Source organism: Diprion similis, chromosome 6 (assembly GCF_021155765.1).
Source record: "Diprion similis isolate iyDipSimi1 chromosome 6, iyDipSimi1.1, whole genome shotgun sequence".
In the NCBI taxonomy this organism is placed as follows: domain Eukaryota; kingdom Metazoa; phylum Arthropoda; class Insecta; order Hymenoptera; family Diprionidae; genus Diprion; species Diprion similis.
In genome coordinates this window covers 11,735,124-11,754,860 of record NC_060110.1, presented here as the reverse complement: position 1 = coordinate 11,754,860, position 19,737 = coordinate 11,735,124, and the positions used below count along the sequence as shown (strand labels likewise).

The 19,737-nt window shown below is 44.5% G+C and overlaps 2 protein-coding genes and 1 long non-coding RNA gene across 4 annotated transcripts in view; 2 read left to right on the top strand and 1 right to left on the bottom strand.

Moving 5' to 3' along the window:
• LOC124407574 (cadherin-related tumor suppressor) overlaps positions 1-19,737 on the top strand; it is a 100,728-nt gene that overhangs the window by 2,689 nt on the left and 78,302 nt on the right. Inside the window, exon 2 of one of the 2 annotated variants that reach the window (XM_046883837.1) lies at positions 9,331-16,066. In XM_046883837.1, coding sequence (XP_046739793.1) covers positions 10,703-16,066 — 5,364 coding nt within the window. In that variant the 5' untranslated portion in view covers positions 9,331-10,702. Of the gene's footprint in view, positions 1-9,114; positions 16,067-19,737 lie in introns of those variants that run through there. The other variant, XM_046883836.1, reaches the window with a different exon arrangement.
• On the top strand, positions 10-1,693 carry LOC124407612 (rRNA-processing protein FCF1 homolog). Its single transcript, XM_046883909.1, has 5 exons — positions 10-478; positions 583-665; positions 906-977; positions 1,063-1,372; positions 1,472-1,693. Exons 1-5 carry the CDS (start codon positions 476-478, stop codon positions 1,613-1,615), a joined length of 612 nt encoding a protein of 203 aa, XP_046739865.1. The 5' UTR covers positions 10-475; the 3' UTR covers positions 1,616-1,693.
• LOC124407625 lies at positions 1,897-15,717 on the bottom strand. Its single transcript, XR_006929326.1, has 3 exons — positions 15,616-15,717; positions 2,727-2,880; positions 1,897-1,987 (listed from the first exon to the last, which is right to left on the bottom strand). It is a non-coding gene; the product is annotated as an uncharacterized LOC124407625 (long non-coding RNA).

Sequence of the window (19,737 nt, the reverse complement as noted above, 5' to 3'; positions counted from 1 at the left end):
CCACTTTCGACGTTTCGTGCGAATCTTCTTTATCTATCTTCCTCATATTTACAGTAGCCGATATTCTCTTCACTATCTCTCAACTCGTGATTCTCTCCGCGGATTTAACTAGCAGCGACATGTAAACGGCATTTAACCGCACGGTTGTAAACTTAGCTCTAGCTTTCGCTCGTCGATATCACAGGTCGAAATATTTGAACACGTTCACTTTTAGGTTAGGAATAAACTCTCTCGAGATTAATAAACTGTCTGTAAACTTTCCGGATTTGTATTCACACAAGGATATTTTTGGCTCACAATTTTTCAATAGATATCAAGTCATCCAGAAATTTGTGAATTTGTAAAATTGAAGGTTGAATTTGGCGAATATAAACTAAAGTGACTTGGTGCTAAACAAGGTGCTCATGGTTCCGTTAAAAGTTGTCTAAACACTTTTTTAATTCATTAAGCAACGCTCCGTAACTGAATTTAAAAAATGGTAAGCTTAAATTATGTATTGTTTTAGAATACTGCGATAAAAAAATTTAATTCTAAATTTTCTCAACATTTTCAAACGTGATAACGGAGGTCATGTATTTCTAGGGAAAGAATAAGAAAACACGTAAGGTTGTGATGCAAAGATTTGCACAAATGAAAAAGATGATCAGCCCCAGCGACTCCAGGATGTAAGTTTCGTAGCTCATGAAGAAGTAAACTATAAAATATAAAAGTCCCGATTCTGTCAATCTCATTTTCACACTTGTTGAGTGTTCGCCCGTTCAGAGGCTCACGAAATTTCATAATATATTTTTAGGGCAAAGTCTGTCCATTTTTTGTAATTTGCTGCAATTTGGTCCTTATTTATTTGCTACATTCAACTTAGAAAAATTCATTCATACATTAATTTTTTTTAATTTTAATTCCAGAAAACTAGAACAGCGAGCACCGCCACGAAAAAAGAAGCCTGAAGATCCGACAGAGATGAAAATCAAAGAAGCGTAAGCAAAAGTGACTATTCTGATCTGAAATGAACATGAGAAAAATAACTATAGATGATTATTTTTTATTTTCGTGTACTTTCAGCCCCCAACAATCCTCAGCATTGTTCTTCCAATATAATACGCAACTTGGTCCACCGTATCACATTTTAATCGATACGAACTTCATCAACTTTTCCATCAAAAATAAACTTGATATAGTGCAAAATATGATGGACTGCCTATATGCAAAATGTATACCGTACATAACAGACTGTGTTTTGGCAGAGTTGGAAAAACTTGGAGCAAAGTACAAAATAGCATTAAAAATAATCAAGGATCCCAGATTTGAGAGAATACATTGTATGCATAAAGGAACATATGCGGATGACTGTCTTGTTAACAGAGTTACACAGGTAATAATTGAATGAATACTAGTCCCGTTTTCCCGCATTAGAAACTAATTAACCAAGCTAATTTCAACACTACATTGAAAATCATGGTTCTGATTTTAGCATAAATGTTACATTGTTGCGACCAACGATAAGGACCTGAAAAGAAGAATTCGGAAAATTCCTGGGGTTCCGATAATGTACGTTTCTCAACATCGTTACACAATAGAAAGGATGCCTGATGCGTATGGAGCTCCTAAGACGTAGACAATAGATAATTATAATAATTTGTTTAAAATGTTGCTGTCATTCGTGTTTTGTAATAAAACATTACTGCCACTGAAAGCATCTGCCTCTTGAAATTCTTATATTGTATAAACTCTTATCCCAGGGCAATATAATAGAACTGACTTTAAGAAAGACGAAGCAATTATTCTTATTGTTAGATTTTGTGATTATGTAGATATAGGCGGTATTCCTTTCGCGCTTGTCAAGAGATAGCGGCATAAGGCATAAAGTGAATGTTCTTCGAGTTTAATTTTGCAGCTTATATTTCATCGATGGGACATCCATCCTTTGCAGATGCACAATCAGCGTTGACTATCAGTACTATTATTCGTATCACAAACCGTTTTTCATCTGTAATAACAGTTAGCCGCACATTCTTTTTGTGAAACATCGTAGCTAGACAATTAATCTTTTATTGCTGATCTCGGCTCCAGTCTTAAGAGAGCTACCGGTACAATTATGATAGTTATGCTTGAAACTTGAGATAGTTAAAAGAAAGACGAACGAAGCTAAGCAATAAATCAAAAATCCCTCAACAAAAAACAGTATCCGCAATGTGTAGACGTGAATGTCCGCATGCGCTTAATTCGATAAAGGGTTCAAGCCATGTAAATTTTTGACTAATGGAAAGAGAATGTGAGAAAATATATTTTAGTGCGTGCTAAGCATGGTCTTAATTGATGAGCAAAGTAATTACTCAGCTCAGACACGTAATAATCTTGAGGTCAACTAACAATTAACGGTATTAGGTAGCCTCGTTCGGAACTCACCGCGATCAGCGGATTTTATCGAATCTTCCTCTTGGCTGTTACATGTTACTAACCCGGTACACATCTACCTACCGAACAATGAAATGAAAATGTCCGTGCTCTTGGTTGGCCTACCATGGTACATTATTCATGAATATTTGTCTTGCAAAATAAAAGAAAAAGTAAACGATCGTTTACGATATTAAAGAAAAAGGTGGACACGCAGCTTGTACCGCGTTATAGGAAAGCTTAAATTGCAATGGAATTTTCAGGCAAGCATCGCTGTATCGACCTTCCATTAACCTTCATACAAGAACCTTGTACCCATGTGTAAAACGTACTTACGCCAAAGTTATTTCTCACGTTACCCGAACGAAGCTGAATTACCTACGAACTAAACTTGCAGTCGAACGTGTGACGACACAGCCATCCCCCTTTTGTCTCGAACCCGTTCGAACGCTGCAGCAACGAACGTCGCGTGTCGGTGCAAATTTTCTACAAGAGAATGGGAAGAAAAAAATATATTGTACAATAAAGTAAAAGAAAATAACGAGAACAAAGCAGTGCTGAATTCTCACGATATAAAGAAAAATAACTTCTTTACCGAAGAAACTGAACGAACTAAATATGTGGTACTTAGTATATCGTGTAACTGCGCCACGTCCACGTGTTCGTAAATATACATCTGTATCGTCGGCGTGTCCATCATTTCTACACGCTAAACACAGCATTAAGTTATCTTTGATAAACGAGGTGCAAATATGGATAATATTTTTTCACTTAAATTAAAATATATTTCAATTTTGATAGTAATCGCTTTTTAAATAACTACATAACTGGGATTTATTCATGAATAATTTGCTGTCAGTGATATCAAAAAAACAGTAGCTTGATTTCTGAAGAATGACGAATGAAATAAGACCAAGTATCCGTTGCGTTTGTTGGCGCTACTTACGAGTGGTCCCCTCAAATTTTTATAGCAAATATCCAACAAGCGTGCGAACTTTCAAGCTATTGCGATGGGGCATCGTATGATGTAGGAACCGATACGAACGAGGCTTCCTACGTACTGCGGGCAAACTAACTACAGCCGCAAATTATCTTATGACCTGGAGCGACATTCTGCGTCGAACAGCCGGGTGCCAGAACCTGCGGATGCTGTTCAAAGCCAAACCCGTCCGAAAGCTGATAGATCGTCCAGTCGTTGGTGGAGCTTTTGTGGTTGAATAACTGCAGAGAAGATATCTCGGCGTGGTTCTTTGAACCTATCGGCTTACTTAGAAGGTGGAACAGTAAGGCTCTGTTTCACCGTTGGTCCGACGGGCAAACCGCAGCTTTCGCCGTTGGATCTGTTTTTGGATTGATGCAGCGCGTTTATGGCCGAACGGAGCGATAGGGGGCGAATAACCTTGTACATTCAGACAGGTATAATTGGTATGCAGAGGCGTTGACCCTAGTATGTAGGCGATTTGGTTAAAATTGACCCGCACTACGCTATGTAGCTATAGGTATAATATGTATAGGTTATATATACCTATCCTCGTTACGGAAGAATTGTGGACCCTTTTTATGTACCTGAGAACATCATCCGTTTCTCCAATGCAGTATAATACGTATAGGTACATATCGATATGTAAGTGTATAGATACGCATTCTCGCTTCTGGATTGATTCGTTTGAATCAAGAGTCTCGATGAATGCAAATTGCGCATCCATGACAAGTGGGTATCTGCTTATCAGTGAAAACGCAAATCAGATCGAATGTTACATTACACGTTGTAGGTAAATGCATTCAACGATATTTACGCATCAAGATTCATACATAGTGGTGAGAAATTTTTTAGAAACGTATACCATTAATCGTTAGGAATTCATGTGCGTGTAGTGAAGTCTCCGTAATAAACAACTGCGAAGATGAAATTGGAAATGTGTACATCATTCGATTTCCTATTCATTCAAATGCTTGGAAACCTGCTGATATTGTAGGAAAAAATCGGTTTCCCATTCATCCAGGATAATCCAGAGACCGCATTAAGGCTGTGAGATACAAATGAAGCGTGAATCGAAATACGCGGAGCAAAAAAGGCTCAAATTTAGTATCTCTTAGGTATATATACCTACTTGTACAGGTATACAAGCGGCGCATACCTTACAATATACGTGTGCAACACAATCCTGACCGAATAACTCAAACATCGTCTTCCGTCAATAGATCATTTGGGACTGGTTTTCCCATTTCGGATGAGCCCCAGATCTATACGGTATATCCAATCGTAGAGAATGAAGTAGATGGTGGATACGGGTCGTGGGGCGAGACGCGGGCCCTCCAAGGTCCAAAATGGGGATGAGGGAATTGGGGGAAGGGGAGCCACACACGCGAGAACAGATGTAGACTAGACTGGTCGGACTCGAACGGTTCTCGGAAATACAAAGGACCCTGATTGGGTTCACCTTTTCACCAATCAACGTTTAACCTGATACTGCACATACTCATATTAACATAGGTGTTATTTATATGCTATAAATGTACGTCGCCATTATGCAAGTGAAAGATGTGCGCAAACTAGAAGATGATATTTTCAACTCGTAGACGCGAAATTCTGTAGGTATATTCTACAAAATTTGTCGATCGAGGTACGTTTGCATTTTATGCGCAAGTGAGTTGTCACTGTTAGGAAGCCTGTGGCAAAGTTCAAAGAAACGTGATGCACTTGTTAGCAGTTGTGATACGTATAATAAGTCCGTTGAAGAACTATCAAATTTTATTTATGTATGTGCGATCGTAAACATGTAGAACGCGTACTCGCTGCATCTATCCGATCCTAGGTTTGTGGTGCCACGTTCAGACCACTCCGCGTATAATATGAGCATGGTAGGTATGGACTTAGCTGCGGTTGTGTATGCACTTAGAATCCCCGTATACGTACACGCGTCTGCGACTACGGAAACTTATTAGATTTTAAGTATTAAGATTGAGTAGTAAATGTCAGGGAGGTGAAATGCTTCCACATAATTCTAACGTTTTAATGTAACTCGGTGGCCCCTGACGTTTACTGGCAAACGTGTGCAGTCAGGTGCATAAGGGATTAAGGTTGATAGAAAACCATAAGCCGAAAAGAAAAATAGAATTATAATTGTTATATTGTGGTGTATACGTATGTATATAGAAGAAAAAATTAAAATTTCGAATAAGAAATAAGACCATTTCGTAATAAGTTTTCAAACTTCACATGTATCTCAATGGAAGCGATTGCACATTCTATAATATAAGCTGTTGAGATTGGTTCTCCGAATCGAGAAATGCGTTAATAATTAATTCCTAGATTTATCTCAATTCAGCCGATCAAAGCGTGGCGATAATCGTTTAATACAATTCCGTTAATCATTGCAGTAAATTAATTCTCGTTAATACGGTGAAACTCTCGATGTATATGTTAGTATTTATATTTACACATTTAGGAGCGTGCTGAGGTGCTTCTGTTGCACGAGTCTATAAAGTAACAAGTACGAGTGTCCCGAGGCACGCAACGCCTCGTTTAAAAAGAGGAGATGCAAGACTGCGTAAAATTAATCATAATTTATCCGTTAATTTGTTTTTTTTATCCCAAGATACTAATCCTATTCGGTATTACTAAAACCCATTGATACGAGTGGTGGTTTTCTGGACTATTCCTATGTATGTATGTACAACGTACATACACCTAATACCTAAAAATCACCTGCCGCCACTCACGTCGATGTCCGAAAACTACGAAGATCGCGTAAAGTCAATGAATTCGTTGAACGATCTGGTGTCTACAAATCGGTGAAAGTTTTTTTCCCCATCTCCCTGGACCTCCAGCTTTGCAGCCGATACGGGAGGCGCGCGCCGCTCTCCAGAGTACGAGCATCTCGCTTGTGGGCTGCTGCTGTTGCTGCTGATGCTGATGCTGCCAATGCTGCCGCTGCAGGTGACATCAACTACCAATCGACGAGGCGACATCGCTTATGCTGGAGACTTCGATGACTCGACGCGTGTACGCCTGTATTGCACGGAGAAACATCCATACATACATACATAATGTATATATATATATGCATGCACGAATGTTGTGTTTTTCGTATGGGTTGTTATAATAACGTTCATTTCATCTGGTTTGTTCATATCCGATATTTTTCTTTTTTCCATGTTCTCCTGTGGGTATATATTTTGTAAATTACGGATCTTATCGTGTCAATCAAATAACCTGCATAGTGTAGTTACCGTCTCCTATCATGAATATATATTCAGGCATAATTTTACATTGAAGCATATATATATGTATACATGTGTGTATGAGCATAGAAATCGGCCTGGACACGTTGACTCGAGCGAAACAAATGTGACGATAAATTTCGGTTAAATTTTCCCAACGGAGAGACACAGGCTACGGCTGGATACAGGTATATGCATATACTGGGTAAGATAGATGAAAAAGAAAGAAATAAAGAGAATTTTATCCCCCCGGCGCAATGACTTCGTATCAACGATCAACATTTCACATTTGTGGTGGAATGAGAAGAGCCGCCGAGTTATAGACACTTCGTATACACGCGTGGACGGACTACGTCTAATTACCAAGCAGATTCCTGATTTTTAAAGAGATAAAAAAGCTGGAGAAACAAAAAAAGTACCCAAAAAAAAAAAATAAAAAAATAAAACTACAAGTATATATACCTGTATACATAAGAAAGATAATAAGGCGATTGAATAAATTATTCAAACAAGTTTGCGCAATTTTTTAAGCCCGTGTTTGTGTTGTACGGCGAAGTACGTATTCGAGCTGACAGGGCTGTGGCACCACCATACAGACTGGAGTTAAGAGTGTATGTATACCATTGGGATTCAAAGAGTTGAAAGGACTAAATTCGAGGCACAACTTTCCGGCCGAAGCGGTGTAACAAAGGCTTTACATTGTCAATATTATGCAGGCAAAAGGCAATCGGTAGCGTAACAGGCGCGCGCGTTCGCTGTCTAAATATTAGTTAAGCTCACGGTACGCACTATGACCACGCGTTATGTACGCACGACTCAACTATAAGCATATACCTACGCGGTACACGCTGTACGTTACAACGTCGTCCTACACCTTATACCTTATCCCCGAAGCGCAAAGATTCTCGCCGATAACCCCGTGCCATTAATTAAGATTAATCTAATTGCAAAGACGTGCGCGGCAACACCTTGCAGGTTGCACCTTCGCGCCTCCCAAGTTACACACTACTCAGCTATCTATACCGTAATAGAACTCCGTATCATATTATATCGATGTTATTTAACAAATTCAATATATTCGACTTCGTCGATCAATCTGATTGTAAATATGATGAACGGAACAATTGTTCCATTCGTTTCGCTCTCCGACAGCGAATAATTTCTAATACATTATTGCAAGTGAAGAATGTTTATAACTGCTTTCTACGGTTGAGTCAATTATGCGACGTGTGCCTCGCTCGTTATACATAGAAATGTATAATCTTGGAAGGTAGAGTCGGGCCGGAGGTAGAGGTAGGATGAATTTCTGCTGGGATTTGCTAGGATTAGAAATTCAGTTTTATTTAATCGCGTTTTGCAACGGGTTAAACACTAACTTTGGTTCGAGTCCCAGGTAGGAATTATTACCCAATGGACAATTGATCTTGACCGTCGTTTCGCACGTCGTCAGCGTTATCCAATAACTCTGTGAAGTATTTCCACGGTCCATGCTTCTTATGTATTTCAACGAATCGTTGCGTTCCGACGGTTTGGCGTTTAGTACGCCTTCGTTGCCTAATTGTGTGTGCATGGAATGCGTATATTACACGGGTTAAAACAATTGGTTACAAATTTTCCGCATCAATTTCAATCCTTGAAAGAATATCTAAAAAAATATGCGAACCCAGTCAGTGGATGCGGTCTCGCCCTACGCATGTAGCAGGTCTAAGATATATAGGTGTGGGTATTGGAATTTAAGGAATCAGCGAATTCCGCGGTATCGCGGGTCACTTCCCGGTATCCGTCTAGTCTCACACCACTGCTCCAGCGGAGTGGGAGTGAATTTAGTGTAGACAAACCTGGCTACAGGGATGAGTAGCCAGATCCAACCTCTGGTAGGACAGAGAGGCATGCTACGACTCGTAGGTACATACAAATGGTGAAGTGGAGTGTAGAGCGAAGATCGGACGAACACTAGAGCGGGTTGATTGTGGTAACGGGTCGCGGGAGCGGCTAGGCCCGCGTGGATGCTGGTGCTGGACCGCGTCTCAAGTCTTGAAGGAAGAAAGAGGAAAAGAGATATCTCGGAATGAGAGAGAGGTCCTGAGACCTCCCCCCCCCCCGCCGCCAACCCCTCCCCCCACGCATTATTCATCTCTCGTTCACCGTCTCACTTTCTCCCTCCCTCTCTCTGTCTCCTCCTTCTCTCTTACTCCTCGTCTTGCCCCTTTCTTCTTCTTTCTTCTCTACTTCTCTCTCCTTCTAATTCTGCCTGCTCAGCCCGGCGCACGGCGGCGGCGGCGACGACGATGGCGGCCATCTTGAATACCTGAGCCTCCGCATTGCTCGCTCCTCGAGGGCAAAAGGTATCTCGGAAGAAGAGTGGGAGGGGGGAGTCGGTCCCGGCGCGACGGAGACGGCCTTACCTGGTCCCACCCGGGCTGACAAGGATGGAATACATCTCGGCGAAGAATGCTCTCTGGCAGCGGCCTGGGACCGCCAGTCGAGTCGGGTCAGTCCCCAGGAAAGGTGATTTCGTCAAGGTCCACATTGCCGGTCCCACGTTTCACGTGTCAAAAAATGTCGCCTTTCTTGAACGGACACGGGACAACGCGAGTCGACGAGCCCTGAGCACAAACTCGCACCACGGTTTACCATCGCGAGTAGAGGCTCGATATAATATCCGGGACCGACGATCGTTTTTCGATAACGCAGCGCGTGCACGGGCCGTAGATAATAAACAAACGCGGTTTGAGTGAAAGAAACATTTCATTCGCTTCATCGAATCATACTCTAACGCGTGCAGTGCAGATCAGTGATTCCAAGTGTCTGATATTATCAACGATTGCTCAAAACTACAGGATTTTTGTGCCAGTTCTTAATCACGGAGTCACGTGTGCCTTTATTACCGGGAATATGTGAAGCTTCGGCCTATATTATTTGGTGATCGTTAAAACTATACAAATGATCACATATACAGTGAATATAGAGTTAAGTTTTTGGTGCGGGATCGACAATTTATGCTCGGTTTTGTAAATTCCATCAATTCAATCAACAAGAAATTCCCAAGTCGTTTGCGGAACGTTGTACTGAAAATTGGATGTAAGCCGGATTTATTCTTTTCAACCGGTTGCCTCAAAGATTACGCGCTTTGGAGGCAGATGCTTAAAAAGAATATTTTTAATTACCCACATATGTCCGAAGTTCAATGTCGATCGGTCTGACGGTAAATTAAAATATGATCCCAATACTGAGATTATCATTATATTTACCTCTGTATCAAAAACACATTTGTACGTTAAACGACGTAATTAATCTCAATTAAACCTGTAACTCGCCGCATACATTTATAGTTGTCTTAGTTACGGTAAATGGGGTTATAAGTTTTGATCACACTTTGAAATTGAATTACTCGCGAAAAATTTGGAAAGTCACAGGTGCAATTCAAAATACCGAAGGTCGGAATGACTCTAGCAAAATCGCGAGTTTATGGACTGAGGTGTTGATTTTTGGGATAAAAATAATTTTCCGCGAGGCTGAAATACCGTAAGAAGTAGCGAGAATCGTTTCAGGTCTTGTAATTTGGAAAACGTCAGTTTAAGAGTAAAAAGTGAAAGAAGGGTATCGGGCAAGCGTCCTGTAGCAGAAGACGCGCGTGAGGTGCGGCTGGCCTCGTTGCCGGTCGGTCAGTGCCCCCACTCCCTGGGGAATTCTTGTTCCGTGTTTACTTGAATTTTAAAACTTGTATACCTATATAAAAAGACCAGCGTCGACGCCAGTATGCTCGACCGAGCGCGGTATTCCGATGATGAAATAGATTAGCTATAACACAATAATAAAAAGTGTGAACAATGTTGATCATCCGAAAGGAGGAATCGTTCGCGGTAAATTGATATCACCTTGTAACAGGCGTGAGTGAATTTTGTAACCGTGACAATGCCGCTAACGTGACAGTGGATACGTGCGATACTGATAAACAATGAGAGACCGATACCCGGTGACAATGAAGTGCGACAGGTAGTATCGTGCTGGATTTGTGCCGAGTGTGGAAAAGACACTGTACAGTGTGTATCGTAGAAGCGGTGCGGGTTTTAGGGGTTAAGAGATGAACTCGTCAATCAGACTGTTCGTCCTAGCGTTGGCGCTAGGGCTTTTATGGACGGGGAAACATGGCGCCTGCAGGGCGCGAGGTATCGAGAATTACGCGTCTCGTTACGTCGCGTCTAGCTCGACGCAAAAAGTTGTCCGTCTCAACCCGAGGAGGTCGCCGATGCTACCGCAGGACGGTGCCGGCATGATGGGTATGCAGGCGATGCAGAGTAGAGCAGCTGAGACGCGAGTCAAGCTCAAGGTCAGCGAAGGTGAACCGACGGGTACGCTAGTCGGATCGATACCCGTCAAGCCCGATTTCACCTACAGATTCAACGAGCCTCCCCAGGAGTTCACGCTGGATCCCGAAACGGGGGAGATCAGGACGGCGAGGGTCCTCGACAGAGAAGCTCTTAGCAGCGACAGATACGATCTCGTTGTCCTGTCGAGCCAGCCGACCTACCCGATCGAGGTGAGGATCTCGATCCTCGACGTGAACGACAACGATCCCGAGTTTCCGGAGCCAGGGATTGCGGTTAGTTTTTCCGAATCGGCAGCAGCGAATACCAGGCTACTTCTTGATGCTGCTACGGACAAAGATACACCGGAAAATGGGGTCGCGGACGATTATTCGATCGTCGACGGTAACACCGACGGCAAGTTTCGTCTCATTGTTACCGCGAATCCGACCGGTGAAACGTCCTACCTTCATCTCGAAACAACCGGGAAGCTCGACAGAGAACAGGTGGAGTTTTACTCGCTGAACGTTTGCGCCAGGGATCGGGGAAGACCGCCGAGACTGGGTTACCTCCAAGTGAACGTGACCGTTCTGGACGTCAACGACAACCCACCAATCTTCCAGCAGGGCGACTACGTCGTGACTTTGAATGAAAGCGCTCCTGCCGGAAGTCCGGTGCTGACAGTTCACGCGACGGATAAAGATTTAGGCGACAATTCGAAATTGACTTATTATCTGCCTGATACGGAAAGACAATTTACCATAGACCCGGAAACCGGGTCCATAGCAACAACGGAACCCCTTGACTGTCCTCAGCAGAGCTGTAACCTGACTCGACCTGGCGGGAGTTGCCCGAAGAGTTGCGTAATAACGGTCTTCGCCAGGGATCACGGCTCGCCCCGACAAGATGGAAGAACCTACGTCACCGTTAATCTACTCGATGCAAATGACCACGATCCTCAGATAAATTTCAGCTACTTTCCGTCCACCGCAGGCTTTGCTACCGTCGATGAAAACGCCGTGAAGGACTCGATAGTCGCCGCCGTTGCAGTAATCGATAACGACGAGGGTCTGAACGGCGAGACCAGAGTCGAGATCCGGGCGGGTAATGAACTGGGTCACTTTCGTCTGGACAACACACAGAGTTTCGATATTGTTCGGGTAAACGGGAGGCTGGATAGAGAGGAAATACCGAAGTACAATTTGACCGTAGTAGCGACAGACAAGGGATCGCCACCCAGATCAGCTACTGCCTACCTCGTCATCCGCGTGAACGACGTTAATGACCACGAGCCAGTATTTCAGCAGAGCGAATACTCGGCTGTATTGTCAGAATTATCACCCCCGGGAAGTTTCGTCGCAAGCATATCGGCTACAGACGCGGATTCCGGTTTGAATGCAAGGATCTATTACGGCTTTGAGTCGGGTAACGATCAAGAGTGGTTCGCGATTGATCAGGATACCGGTTTGGTAACGACGAAGGCAACCCTCGATCGGGAAATTCAGGGCAGTGTAGAATTGTGCGTATCCGCTAGGGATGGAGGACCGAACCCAAAGTTTGCCTCCACCAATCTCAGGGTCACTGTTCTAGATGAAAACGATGAAGTACCGAGATTCTCTGAGCCAGTTATCAATATCACTCTTCTTGAAAATACCCCGCCTCAAAGCCTGGTGGCAACACTCACAGCGGTGGATAACGACCAGGGCACTAACGGAAGTGTAGCCTACAGCCTCCACTCGAGTGTATCGCGAGATTACCCAAAGACCTTTGCTCTCGACGCCCTGACCGGACAGCTGACTACAAAGACTTCCCTGGACCGCGAAATAGTAGCAAAATACGAGATCCTAGTCATAGCCAGAGACCAGGGAACTCCGCCACAGTCCTCGACAGCCACGGTTCTTCTGACATTGGAAGACGTGAATGACAATGCACCGATATTCTATCCTCAACGGTATTTGTTCCCAGTACCAGAAGACGCGTCCCGTGGTACGTTTATCGGAAGGGTAACAGCGACGGATGCTGACGCGAGAGAAAACGCTCAGGTGAGATACTCCATAGAGTCGGGTGGAGAAGGCCTTTTTATGGTGGACGAGCGTTCTGGTGACGTAACTCTTCAGGGTTCCTTGAGAGCTGCTCGCAAGACCCTGTATGAGCTGACCATATCGGCTAGGGACACAGGTGACAAAAGAGCGATGAAAGACGCTGTCGTTGAGATTCTGCAAGAAAAGGACCTAGAACAACTTGAATTTGAAACTTACAGCGGGTACGAGTTCAGGATATCTGAAGACAGAGGCGAGTGTAGCGAAATGCCTTTTGGTATTGCGCGAGAGGTGGGCTCCGTTCAAGTCGCCAGGTACGAAAAAGCCGAGGTCAGATATTCCATAGTCTACGGAGACGTTGGAGGCAGCTTCAAGATCAATGAGAACACAGGAACCATAAGTACGGTGGGCTGCCTCGACAGAGAACAAATCGCTTATTACAGTCTGCAGGTAGCTGCTAGAGCTGGCCTTGCGCATGCACAGACTTACGTCAATGTGACGGTTTTGGATGTAAACGATAACCCGCCGAAGTTCCCGAAAGGCGAACGAGGTGACGAGGTCATGCTCAAGGAGAACGCGGCTGTTGGTCAGGAAGTACGTTTAGCACGAGCGAGAGACAGAGACGCTGGCGCGAACTCCAGGGTGACATACACCCTAACCCACAATCCTGGTGGGCAATTTCGAGTGGCTTTGAACTCGGGTATTATATATCTTGACAAGCCGATCAGAGCTCCCCCAGGAACGGTTCTACAAATTGAAGTGACCGCTACTGACTCCGGAAGTCCCCCTCTGTCAGCGCAGCACCAGGTTCGAGTGACCATCGAGGATGTCAATGACCATACACCGGTTTTTGAGCTGACGAGCTACGAAACGTCCCTTTTGGAATCGACACCGGTAAATGAGAGGTTCTTTGCCCTCGTAGCATCGGATGTGGATTTAGGCCGGAACGGTCGCGTTTTGTACAGCGTTACCGAGGGGAACTCAGAGGGTCGATTTGGTATATTTCCAGACGGGCAACTTTACGTAAAAAGCGCGTTGGATCGTGAAGAACAGGATTACTACGCTCTCGAAGTAACTGCAAGTGATCAGGGCAGTCCACCAAGAAGTTCGGTGGTCCCAGTCGTCGTGCACATTATCGACGAAAACGATAACGCTCCACAGTTCACGAATTCAAGCTTTATATTCCATATCCGTGAGAACGAACCGCCTGATACATTCGTTGGGAAATTGCTTGCAACCGACCGTGATGTTGGAAGAAATGCTGAGTTGACATTTTCCTTACCTTCGACACAGCAAGACTTCATCGTTGACCCTCGGAATGGGTTTATAAAATCGCTCCACGTTTTCGACAGAGAATCACTCGTTGCAAATACCGGTGTCAGTTTCGTTACTTTGGAAGCCACTGTTACCGACAACGGAGTAAATCGCTTGCGGGACAAAGTCAAGGTTACCATCTACGTGACCGACGTAAATGACAATGCTCCTCAGTTTCAGAGAATTCCATATAAAGTACAGGTCAGTGAAGGTGCCGCGATCGGTACCCAACTGTTGAGAGTTTACACCAGCGACGCTGACGAAAGTCTCAACGGTGACGTGTTTTACTCTTTGGAAATTGGGGACCAACGAGAGTACTTCAGTATTGACGAAGCTACCGGGCTGATATCCTTAGCTCGCGAATTGGATCGCGAGACAATCGATACTTATGCTCTGACGGTTGTGGCACACGATGCTGGACTGGAGATTCATCTTTCTTCAAGTGTGCTGGTCCACATTGAAGTACTAGATGAAAATGACAACACGCCGAAGTTTATTGACACCAAGTCTCAGATTTCCGTGTTAGAAACAACCCCAGTTAATACGGAACTAGTGAGATTCAAGGCTGAAGACGCGGACCTTGGTGCAAACAGCGAATTAACCTTTGCAATCGCAGCTGGTAATCGGAGAGACGCCTTTCACATCGATCCTTTGACAGGTGCGCTCTACTTGAGAAAACCGCTGGACTACGAAGAGCTGGATAACTACTTGTTGAACGTATCGTGTAGCGACGGAGGTCATCCTAGACTAACTTCAGTAACGACTCTGAAGGTTATCGTCGTCGATACAAACGATAACCCGCCCGCATTTCCAAACACCGCTATCGTTCGTCAGATCAGAGAGGGTATTCCCGTCCACACGCCAATCGTCACAGTGACCGCTGAAGATCCGGATTCCGGTGAAAATGGATTGGTAAACTACGCTATTGCAAGTCAAGATCCCGAAGATCAGGTACGCCGGTTTGGCATTAATCCATCGACCGGCGTGATCCACACGTTGCTACAAATCGACCGAGAAGAAGTTGATACCTTCAAACTCGTGGTAGTTGCCACTGACAGAGCACAGCCGATCTCGGCGCGACTGTCTGCAGAGAAGTTAGTGACTGTTATAGTCGAGGATGTAAATGACAATGCACCGGTTTTCGTAAGCATGTCAGCAGCGATTCTACCCTCCAAGGGTAGCCCAAATTATCAACCAGGTAAAGAAGTTCCAGTGGTACAGCTATTGGCCAGAGATTTGGACTCCAGTACCAATGGTTTGGTAACTTATGAACTTTTGCGATCTGGGCTGATTAATCCTGATACCTTTCGGGTTCACAGAAGCACTGGTCTACTTACCATGAGACTTCCAAGATCATTGGATGACTTTGAACGCTCTTCGAAGTATCAGGTTGGTGTGCGAGCAACTGACGAGGCAGTGCAGGCCGAGAGGAGGTCCTCAGAGACTTACCTGACACTGATTGTACCTTTTGAAGATGATGAAAGGCCCGTGTGGGAACATCAAGGTCAAGTTGAGGGTAGTGTGTACGAAAATGAGGCCGCCGGTGCTTCCATACTAAAAGTGAGTGCGCGTAGTCGAAAGCCCAACGGCGACCTAGAGTATTACGTTACAAACGTTACCGCGGGAAGTGGTGGTCCTCAGGTAGACAGGTTATTCGAAGTGGACACGAAGAGTGGCATTCTGTCAACTGCTGCTGCGTTGGACCGGGAAGCTGGAGTTCTTTGGTACGAGATCGAAGTTTACGCCATTACCGTAGGAGGAAATCGGTCCAGCACTGCCGCTTCGAAGGTGAGTTTGTTTCTCGTTTATCTATTCGAAATTATTTCTCTATTTCTAAAGCCTCTCGTCTCAACTCAGATCGATCTGAATTTCTCACGATGTCATGGACATAACGTAGGTAAAACTCCTCTCAGTAACGTCATAAATCTAAAAATTTTCAAAATCACGTTTCAAGTCATCTGTCGAAACAACTTCCGAAGCTGGAAATTCATCCAAAGATGCTGACACATGCATTACCACACACTTATGTACTTTGAACGCGTACAAGAGTGGACGCGATGCGAAAAGTCTCAAGTTCGACGACTCGGTTTCACGCTTGGACAAAGATCGGTTCTCTTTGGCTGGCATGGATAAATAGTTTCATCGGGCAGTATAATCAGGCCAACTGCAATAATTGCCAAGGCTCGCAAGGCTTGCGTGTAAAGGGGCGCCGGTATACAGGTGTATTCGTACCACGTGTACGCAGTTATACAGACATAGGTGTTTCCGCGATGTACGCGGTTGACCGATGGAATCGTTTGGAAGTACAAACTATTGGGAAATTAGTACGTAACCCAAAATCGTACTATACAGTAACGTACGTCCGGAGAAAGCCTTTTTGGTCATTCTCGACAAGCCGAGAAAAATCAAAAAATAAAGGAAAGTAGGTACATACGCATTAGGGGATTCGGTCGAGAGAGGGAAAGAGAGAAGGAGAGGTACCTACATGTAACAGCGAAGAGAAGGGAAGACCATTATGAGGTTTAAGGCGGTTTTATGGCGGTCATCATCTGCCGCTAACTCGTACGATTAACACAAACACCGAACACGCTCGCTACCTGGACCAGACCTTTCGGTCTCTCTACAGGACCTCGTATCGTCTATAGAACGTTTCGTGTCTCTGCATGTCCTTCCGGGAAAAAAAACAGAAATATCTAGAGGTCCGCGCGGTGTTTGCCAGGCTTGTCGTCTCCGCGTCACAGATCACTCTACGGCTCCGCGACATAGTGCCGGTTTTCAGCCTTATATTTATCCTTCGTATACACAAATACGCGACTCGCGCAAAGGTGCTAATTGCATAAATGGACAGAAAGTATTTGGTGCCGGCAGACCCTCGAATTATCCAAAAACCGATTCTCTGCCCCTTTTTTGTTTACACTGCCGTCAGGTCGGTAACCTTACCGTTGCATAAGGTTCCATGTTAGTACAAAATTCATTTTGTTGTTCATAAACATGTCACTGTACGCATTATCTTTGAGGCAACAACTATTCAGCTCTGACTCTGTAGGATACATTATCTGGATAACTTTGCCACACACGTTCAAATTTCTTTTATTCGAGTCAACGAATTTTGAAAAAATGTCGCTACAGTCCTATGTATGACTTTTGTATGTATTTCGATCATCACTGGGAAGATCATTCGAAAATTGATGGTATTTAATTTTTTTCAACTAATTTTTTTTTATGGTAGTCTAAAAAAATAGAGCAAGTTTAGATATGTCAAGAACAGTTACTTTGTAGTTTTCTAATTATGATAATCATGAATATTGCAATGACAATAAATTTCAAGCCAGGTAATGCTGATAACAGCCTCAGGGTCAAGGTTCTGTTTCTAGTTTACTTTAGCTCTGAGATTTATATCAAGATAGTTGAATAAATCACTTTTAGATACGAGAGCCGTAAATTGACTGCTGGACATTTTCTGCAAACGCTAGGCAAGTATGAAAATTACGTTAGAGGATTGTTCTAAAATTGATTACTAACAGCTGACGGTAAGTGAGGGTTGTCAGATTCAGGTTGGAATCATCTGCCGGAGAAGTGTTGCGTAAAGTAACTGCAGATATTAGCTACGTAGGTATACCAGTGTTGCGGCCCCTGACCCGGGCGGCATGGCGGCATTGGAACCGCGAGGCGGTACGGCGGGGCGCGATACTCCTTCGCAGATGATAATCCGTCCCCGGTATGATTTCGGTGTTTGGGTGGTCCCACTCGTTACCTCCGAAAGGAGTCGCGCTGGCGCTGCAGCAATCAGCGCTCGTGTCCCTGCCTCCATCGAGGTTTGAATGCGCGCGAACTGAGAGCACCGCATATACGTTAAGTGAGATTAATTAACTAACCCTGGGCCGACCGGCACACTCTCGTGCTGGGGATTTTATCGAGCTGGAAGTGGATTAATCGGAATACCTAGCGGTCGATCAGGGTTCCCCCCTCAACTTGACTCTTCGGAAAGAGAGCCTTTCAGGAAAGTGGGATCATACCTTGTGGACCAAGAAGGCGAGTCCTGGACCGCGAACCACGTAGGGTACCGATATTCCGCAAGGAACGTTATGCTGCGGTTACGTTGCATAACAACAACAGTGACCACCGCTACCACCACCACCACCACCACCACAACAACAACGGCAGCAGCCTGATGTAATTAAAGGCAATGACAGAAAGTAATGACCCTTGGTAGGACCGGAGGACGCGGGCTTCGAGGGGGAAATAAACGACAGGACGAACCGCGTGCCAGGAAACCAAGTTGGATTCAAGTGCAGCTCGCTCCGAGGTTCGGAACTCGAGAAAAACTTGATCTCGGATGAGCGCGTACGACTGCTGGGACGGACGTATAGTTGTTGGTCATCTACCACTACCAGGACTGCCACCGCGATCGTCGCTGCCACCAAAGAGTCCCTCATCGCTCGGTGTTCCAGTCACTCCTCCTCCTCATCCTCCTCCTCTCTCTCTGTCCATCTTCCTTTTTTCTTTCTTCCCGGACCTCTCTTTCTCTCTAGATCTCTTCGGGATCTGTGACTCGCGAGCCAACTGCACTCCGGAGGTTTTTGCTTCGATTTGGTCGGTCCAGTATCTTCCGCGCGCCGAGAATCTCTTCGTGCGTCTCAGTAACCGTCATTTGTTTCGTAACTTTACAATATCGACGTTGAAGATTGGTCCTTGCCTTCGGGGGGGTCGTGGTGCGAAAATTTTTACCTCGGTTTCTGGTCAAATGATAACCGTTTAATTGTTTGTTATTATATCTACGTTGCACAATTACCGCATTGTGCCACTTCTAAGAGATAATTGACAAAATAATTATCCAAGGGCTGCAACATCGATAAGGGGTAAAGATGGGTAAATCAGACCCCGCCATATCAATAATCTGTCTATTCATCTCAGTTCCACAGCTTCCGTGAAAAAGATTTAGCCTACGTTTGCCTGATGCAGTCTCACCCGTCCGATATTCTCTCTTGTTCTTTCCTCCAGTAGCAGCCGCCTCCGTGACTCTACGCGTGTTCCAGACGCAGATACAGGGAGATAGGATCTTTGAAACTAAACACCACACAACTACCGTAATGACGTGTGTACGTACGAACCAGCCTACGCCAACTGGGCGAAGAAAGAGTACGGCGGTAGAATTCTTGTCTATATGTATATGAGTAGGTATTACAACGGCTTGTGCAACGTGTATATATATAGGTATTTATCTACGTTAAGTAACTTGGAGACAATTGAGAGCAGTATATCTGAAAGATTATTAGTGCCGGGGCGTACCGACGAGATCAATTTTACCGAAATGAAAACAGATATATAATGCCGTCTTGATAATTGCGAAGCAAATGCACGTTGCACGCTTGACTGGCGAGCTTAATGCAGAGCTGGGGCGATTTTCAACAGTCGATAAGCCTTATTATTAATACTCTCAAGGAGATTAGAAATCTTTT

Coding starts and splice junctions, on each gene's coding strand:
- LOC124407612 (XM_046883909.1), top strand. Junction 666..905: donor AGCCCCAGCGACTCCAGGAT/GTAAGTTTCGTA, acceptor TTTTAATTCCAG/AAAACTAGAACAGCGAGCAC. Junction 1,373..1,471: donor TTGTTAACAGAGTTACACAG/GTAATAATTGAA, acceptor TTCTGATTTTAG/CATAAATGTTACATTGTTGC.